Source organism: Cydia pomonella, chromosome 6 (genome assembly GCF_033807575.1).
Source record: "Cydia pomonella isolate Wapato2018A chromosome 6, ilCydPomo1, whole genome shotgun sequence".
Taxonomy (NCBI): domain Eukaryota; kingdom Metazoa; phylum Arthropoda; class Insecta; order Lepidoptera; family Tortricidae; genus Cydia; species Cydia pomonella.
The window spans coordinates 1,241,264-1,249,387 of NC_084708.1; the positions used below are offsets into that span (position 1 = coordinate 1,241,264).

An 8,124-nucleotide genomic window follows, 5' to 3' on the forward strand; every position below is an offset into this window, starting at 1 on the left:
CAGCTGACAATCAGGCAGCCTGGGACTGAAAATAAGTATTTCAGGCCTTTCGAGTTTATCAATGTTATTTCTGTACAAGTTTGTATGTTTAATTTATTAGTATAAAAAATATTTTATTACCTAAAATATTCTAGTATATAGGTACTATTGTTGAGTTTTTTCTTTAAAATTTCATTCGTTTATTTAATTTGCCTTATCGGCTTTATTTTACGATACAAAAAAAAAATGTTGCATTGTAGGTAAACTAACCCACAGAATATATAATATTTAAAATAAATGTATTTTTATCAGATTATTTTTAATATTTTATTGAATCAATAAAAAAACATTTTAAAAAACATTTACTTACCACTTTTTAAAGTTAAAAAGCACTTACACAAAATCCAAATGAGGACATACCTTTATATCAGCAATCAGAATTATCTAAATCCAAAAACACTAGCACAAAACACAACACACACGAAAACTAGACTGCCAAGGTCCACCAATTAAAAAAAAACTAATTTAAAAATGGCCACCGAAAATGCGTTCGAAATTACGATTGGCGCGAACGGACTGACGGTTTATTACAGCGCCAAGTTAACTTTGCGGTCAGTGAAGGCGTTGCTGTCGCGCGCTTAATGCAAATCTATATGTGACGTTTTTAGTTAGTGTTTTCCCCACTGTATTCGTTATGTTTGTGATACATTCAAAAACTCCCCTTTTGACACAGGTGGTCGATGTACCGAAACATATGGCCGATACGGCCTATAGATTAATTATCAAACTCCCATCAACATTACGCGGACGTTTCGATTTTCAACTTAATTACACTGTACCAAGGTTATAATTCCGACTTAATGTTTTTGGAGAGATACGAGGTTTGAAAAGTAATTTTCATGAATTCCGTTGTTCGATTAAAACTAACCTATATGTCATCATTAAGTTAGCGGGTCCCCATGGGCGAAATTGTTTTGGTGTGGTATAGTCACGGTTGGCATCCGATTACTAAATTCTTTTGTTGTAATCGTATGACTACGGATGTGACGAAAACGTTGGATAGTATCTGACGGTCGATTTTATATGAATAAATTAGTAGGTAATTGTAAAAATTCAAGGAACGTATCTGCATTTTTGTGTTTGCGCTTTTATTATTTCCTGTGGAGTAAGTCATTTGCGGAAATAGTGCTATAAAATTATGATAATAAGTACATAGGTAGAATAATGAACAGGTAGGCATAACTTCTCTATTTACTTTTAATATAAATTTTCAAGCAGTGTTAAAGAAGTAGGTATTTAACATAAGAACATTTTAATTATGTGCCATCCTCTGACAAATTTCGCATTAGTATGGGAATATGGAGTGTGGAATTAAAAGGAGTGAAATCTCTTATGGTAGAACTGTTGCAAGTGTCCAGTTGTCAGCTATAAATAATAGTTTCAAATCTCTCCAGAGTAGCGCTAGAGTAGCTAAGAACCTAGGCGTTATTGACGGAGTGAAGTGCGCTGTCTATGATTTGTTTTTTTTCAAGTATTCTAGGTATTGTAGCGCCACCTATTTAAGGTTTTTTGATGACACTTTTTGGTACATTGAGATTTCATTCCTTACCTCCACTTTCCATATATGGGAAGTACAGTTGCCGTCAAATATAATCTCCTCTGTAGAAATCATTAAATCATAAGGTATCTATATGCATTCTAATATTTTGACAATGAGGCGTTTTTCGTAAGGTGATTGTGTCATAAACTCATAAAATATGTTCAGGTATATACCTAGCTACGTTCTTTCCTATTGTGTAAGCATTTAAATATACTACGTGTTTTTTTGATTTGCGTTAATTTCAAGGGTGCATTCCTGAGCTTAAATTAAAAAACGGCGAATTAACTTTCTCAAAGACACCGGTATTCTAATTAACTCCATTTCGGAGATAATCAATATTTTATTTTTATCTTATAAAGCTCTTACGAGTGTGTACACTTACCTTAGAGCCCGTTCACATATTGATTAGTGTTTAGTACGGGTTAATACATTTGCTACTAAACGTAACTTAGGTACTATCTCGGACGATCGATGTTCGAAATGACATTGACATGTCACAGTTTTCAATGGTTTGATTGAGATAAATGTAATGCCCGTGCAACAACAATGCTATATGTAATATTTAATTACTTTTTATAACAAAATAAATTAAAAAAAAAATTTTTTTTGTTTTTTTGGAAAATTAACTATGTCATGTAGTTTCCTTAAACGTACTTACCAATACCCCGAAGTTAACGGAATTCAATAAAAACACGGTGTATACACAAATGCCATTCAATATTTTACCAGCTTGTACTTGTACTCTCGTGTCCGTTAAGACAATATAAAGTGGTTCGTAACGACATCTACCGGTATAAGGCTACAAATAAAACAGAGGTTTCTACGTTTGATATTCACGCCATCTGTTGACCATGCGCTGTATTAGATGGCAAGAAATCGATGATGCGCGTTTTCCTAACTTTCCACAGAACGATGCGGCCTATATAAGGCCTGGGGGTCTACCGCGAAACCCGAAAATTGAAATTTCGAATAAGGAAGAGCGATAGAGGCAGGCCCTGAGGGCCTACCGTGAAAATCGAAATTTGGCCTCTTTATCGCCCGTATATATTTAATTCGATAGCGTTTATGCCAGTGCCGAACTGGTGGTAGCCACACAGTACTCCTAGTCGTGGAGATATTATTAAAAGGAAATCGAGCGATCTAGATTCAAAAATCTGCCCCTGATCTAGCCAATGCACCAGTATATTAATTCTGCTCGCAATCAACTTTAAAATGCCATTCTGACTAGCTCTGACGCGGTCCATTAGTTATGAGATTTGGACGTACTCTAGGTACGTCTGAAAATATCGGTACGGACAAAGTGCCAAAAATATGTATACACTACCCTAATATATGGCCATAAAGTCACGTATACATATTTTTGGCACTTCGATCGTGTTGATGTTTTCAGACGTGACTGTACTTATATTAGTTTCTGTTTTTATTGAATATACTTACTTGGGCCACGTGAGTCCATTTGTGAAAATATAGCATACTCCAGAAACGATCCCAGCTAGCAGTCCCAAGCTGACGCCCGTGGACAAGAACAGGGTATCCGGCATTTTGCACTGAAACTGTCACTTCGTCGGCCGTTGGTCACTTGTCACTTATCTATGAACAAAAAAAAAACGACTCAACACTCATATTTTTTTTTTGTTTCCACACTTACAACTATCTTATTATATTATATCATAATTCACCTTTAAACAGTATGATGATAGCACTTTCAAGACGTGCGACTTTCAATCCAGAGGTCGCGGGTTCTAATCCCGCGCCCTGGCTCGGTAAAATAATTTATGGAAATTTTATATTCATGTGACTTTTCATTCAGATACCTGTATTTTTTCTTTTCGTTTAAAGTTTGTTGATGTATGATTGTCATTTTGGCTAGGCCCCCAGATCTAAAATGACGCTTACTGATATATTATTAGCCTGAGCGGTAGGTTTTGTGAGTTTTATGTTCTTCTATTGTATTTGGCTCAGGACCACAATCCTATTTCGTCACTTCTTCACTTGTCATTATTCTAATATTGTCCACTGTTCTGATACGTCATCATTCCTATATCGTCACATTCCTGACTTGTCCACATTCCTATATGGTCCACAGTGCCAACTCGTCCACATTTCTATATGGTCTATAGTGCTGACATTGGTGGAGGTCAAAATGACAGGCCAATAAAACTTTTCAGTTGGAAAAGACAGAGCAAAAGTAAATGAAAAGTGCCGATGTTGTCTTATTTATAGAGTCAGCCAGGATAATGGATGGTGTAATAATGTAGACCAGCGAGCACTGTAGTCAAAATAGGAATATGGACGATCTGGGACTGTAGTCAAAATAGGAATATGGACGAATTAGGAAGGTGACGATGGAGGAATTGTATGCTGACGACGACTTTTTGATATTTAACGCATATCAGTAAAATAATACGGATCAAAGTCAAAAGTTTTAATCATGTGTCGACAGATGGCAGTAAATTTACGTCGCTACAAAGTTTTCAACAACACAAGTTTGACAATACACCTCTATTTCAAATTATCTGGTATAAAATAGTAAATGGTTACTGCTGTTGCGAGCTTCCGTATTACGAACATAAACTTTAATAGATATGTTACGTGGTGGCGATGGCAAGTCGTCCATTGATCATTTTTGTAGCCCCTAACTAATCAGAGTTGTTTAAGCTTGTCTATACTTTAGTACTCATTGTCATGTATCTGCAAGTAATATTTTGTAAATATTACTACACTATTACTTCACATACTCTGTATAAGACTAGTTACAGATACAATACGTAAGAATAGGTTGTGTTCCTGAGAGTGATGAGTTTTATTGTAAAATTTCTTAAGGAAACAGACACAAAATGCTGCGAAAATAATCCCCTTTTGCGTATTAGACATACATAGTACCATATACGAATAGTAGATTGTTAACCAAAGGGTGAAATGGAGTCACCACCCGAGTTTAAACACTTTACTCTTCCTTTCGAATGTAAGGAAAGTAAAATTCATGAGCATTTAAAAAATTTGGCTAAGTATAAACTTCAGTAGGTAGTATTTCTTAAGGGTACTTTCGATTTACAATGTAAGTAAAAATATCGTTATTTATGGACCCCATGGAGTTAATTAATCAGAATGGAAATTGTACAACAAATCCATTTAAGACCAAAATCTTAATTGGTTAAATCGTAAAAAAACCGGACAAGTGTGAGTAGGACTCGCCCATCGAGGGTTCCGTACTTTTTAGTATTTGTTGTTACAGCGGCAACAGAAATACATCATCTTTGAAAATGTCAACTGTCTATCACGGTTCATGAGTGACAGACGGACAGACAGGCAGACGAACGGACTGCGGAGTCTTAGTAATAGTGTCCCGTTTTACCCTTTGGGTACGGAACCCTAAAAAAGGAGAAAAAAAACTTACTTACAGTGCTCTAGAGCAGAAACGTATCAATTTATGCACAGTTTTTAGAACAACAATGACTCACAGCATGGGAAATGAAAAATTAATTTTAGTAGTTGTTAGTTGCTGGTCTGTTACAATAGGTAATACAACACCCAGGGCCAGATTTAGGGCAAACGGGGCTACAGCCCCGGGGACTCCACAAAAGAGGGGCCCCCACAATAGAGACTTCGGAAAATTTACCATTTTATTTGGAAAATAATTTGGGGCCAGGGGGCCTCCACTCCTTTATTACCCGAGGCCTCCAGACCTCTAAATCCGGCATTGACAACACCTTAGGCAAGGCCTCACATGCACAGTTTCATCAACATCTTTCTCATGCTTTATGCCACGACATATAGGAAAGGAGCGTCCTCTTGGCAACTAATTCCAAAACAATACGTAGAGACGAGTAAAAAAGCAACTGTCCTCTGATCTTGTGTATGATATAGGAGGCAGTCAAGCAGACAAATCACCTGATGGTAAGCGATTGCCATCACCCATAGACACCCGCAACACCGGGTTGTAAGTGCCGGTATCGGTCCGGAAATACCGCAGGCACCGCATTTAATCCAGAGGAGAAACTTGACCTTAAAATGTATGTATGACCCATTATGCCTGTACAAAATAGCTAACAGTTTACCTAAAGCATGTCTAGACTTATGCAGATGTTTGCGATTACTTGTCAGTTCATCATCACCGCAAGGTTCCCAACATTGTGCATTCTAGTGCACTTGCGGTCGCGTGAGAATTAGGATCAACTGATAACCCCGTCTGTGGTAACGTTACTTGGATTCTTCTATATCTAAGGAGATTCGCAATGAATTATTGTTCTTAGCGTAATAGTACATTACTATAGAGGCCGGGAAACGTAGGGTTGCAGGCCAAGTAGATACCTATAGATGGCTGAGCGTAGCGAAGCCGGATAGAGATACGCGGCCGGCAACCCCGTTTCTCGCCGAGATTTGTATAGTGCTTTTCTCAAACTTGCAATTAAAACAAAAAATGTAGTCAATATGTTTTGTGGCGAACTACTCGGCTCGCCACTCTACCAAGCGGTGCCCTACGCGCGTAAGTCCGCGCGCATGCGCGATGCGCTACCGCCGTTGCTTAGCAACGAATAGGCACAACAAATCACCGTACCGTACCTATATTTGTTGATGGTTGAATGCCAAGACGTTGTGTCACAATTTGACGTTAAAAAACAAAAGAAGGTTGCTTTACAGTCCTAGGTGTGTAAGGCTGTATGAAATTTCACATATCATCTTCACTCATCGCACCTGATATGTAGTATTTCCGGACCTAATTTGACGTAAGTCATGTCATCATTTCATAGCAAGTTTGAGAAAAGAATTTTTTCTTTTGGGTTTTTAGGCCATTTATCGTTTTTAGGCCAAAAAAAAAAGATTGAAAGAAAAAAATAACATGGTAAATTTGACATCAATAAACTTAACACTGATTAACCTTTCACGGTGTTAACACATTATTAAGTCCCGTTTCTATGAGCTATCTATAAACTTTGTCACTCTTCGAGTACCTACAGTATAATAATGCCTTCAGGGCAGTGTTGGCCGAACGTTATTAATTAGAATTGACCATTAACCAGTACAAATTGAACCGTTCGGCCAACACTGCTTCAGGGTGCTTGTGGGGCTCCCACGATACTGCAGTGCATCAGCGATGTTTGCGCACGCGGCGTCGCTCATGCGCAGGACGCAGGGGAGCCCCAACAGCATCTTGAAAGCCTGAAGGAATAGAGAGAAGCCAGACTACCCCATTTTGAGGCAATGGGTACGATCGCATGCTAAGGTGCCGGGTGTCCCAGAAGGAGGCAAATACCTAAATTATATTAGATTTAAGATACTTTATATGTAATACCTAATATTTTTGTTTTTTGTTTCATGTATATGGACTGTAATGTTTGCAATAAAGTGGTTTTTTTAACCTAACCTCTACATAGTGCGACTAATGTTTATGTGTTTCCTAATTACACATTATACTTGCCGTCTGCAAAACATGTTGATGTCTCTTACGACGATTATTGTAACAGTTAGAAACTGAACAGTAATGGTTCTTATGTCCTGGCAATAAGGTTTATATATTGTCAGCTAACATGATGATTGTATGATGAATCCGTTAGAAAGTCATTTGCGTGAACTTGTCAACTATTGCTTTTCTAGTTCTAATGATGTGTTAGGAGGCTTACATTCCATAGCGGCTGGTGAGAGATTAATGAAGCTATCTGTTTAATAAGAATGGAAACTATTGACTATTGATTGACCGAAGCGTTAGTGAAGATCTCCGTTTTAACTTGGGCCAAATATTTTCGTATGTCTGGATGTTCTCCTTTACAGGTCGCAATTTTCAACTGATTCTCGTGACATTTTGTGACGAGATTCCCTGATTAAATTTAATTGTTTTCACACATACTTATTAACAGAGCAAGTTCAATAAAGCCTGACCAGTAATGTATGATCACGCGCCTTATTGCGGAATTTCATTGGAACTAAATTGTTCATACTAAACTCAACTGTGACCCTATACATGAGAATAACAGCGCCCTCTTGACAATGATCATATATTTCTGGTCGGACTTTAAACGCCTGTAATGAAGGCGGTAAAAGGAATTTATTCATTGGGCATACCATAAAGAATTTGAAATAGAAGTGCTTTGGATATACCTAGGGAAAAAGGACCTGTTTAGTTGGTGAATAGGTTTACAGGCGTATTAATAAATTAATTAATTGTAAAATAAATGAATTGTAGGATATTCGATCTGAATTCGATATCGCTCGGATCTCTACTGTTTGACACTGGTCAAAGGTAATTTTGGTTGAAGAAATGACACTTTCGACTCTGACAGATCCGATCCGATCCATATTTTATCCAAGTCGATTTTATCCTATAATTTAAACCAATCAAGCATACTTTACTCTTTGCAATCAAGTTAAAATACTTTTTCGAAATTCAGTGGAAAAATGTTATAGGTTATACTCATTTACAAATAAATAAAAGCTATAGAGTGTGGAATTAAGAGGAGTGACATCTCTTATGGTAGAACTGTTGCAAGTGTCCAGCTGTCAGCTATAAATAATAGTTCCAAATCTCTCCAGAGTAGCGCTAGAGTAGC

The 8,124-nt window shown here is 37.3% G+C and overlaps 1 protein-coding gene across 4 annotated transcripts in view; it reads right to left on the bottom strand.

Annotated features, from left to right (window-relative positions):
* The window catches only part of LOC133518613 (uncharacterized), a 218,949-nt gene that overhangs the window by 188,891 nt on the left and 21,934 nt on the right, over positions 1–8,124 (bottom strand). For all 4 annotated transcript variants that reach the window (XM_061852279.1, XM_061852277.1, XM_061852278.1 and 1 more), the window contains exon 2: positions 3,017–3,169. In XM_061852279.1, the coding sequence (XP_061708263.1) occupies positions 3,017–3,120 (104 nt within the window). In that variant the 5' untranslated portion in view covers positions 3,121–3,169. The remainder of the gene's footprint in view (positions 1–3,016; positions 3,170–8,124) is intronic.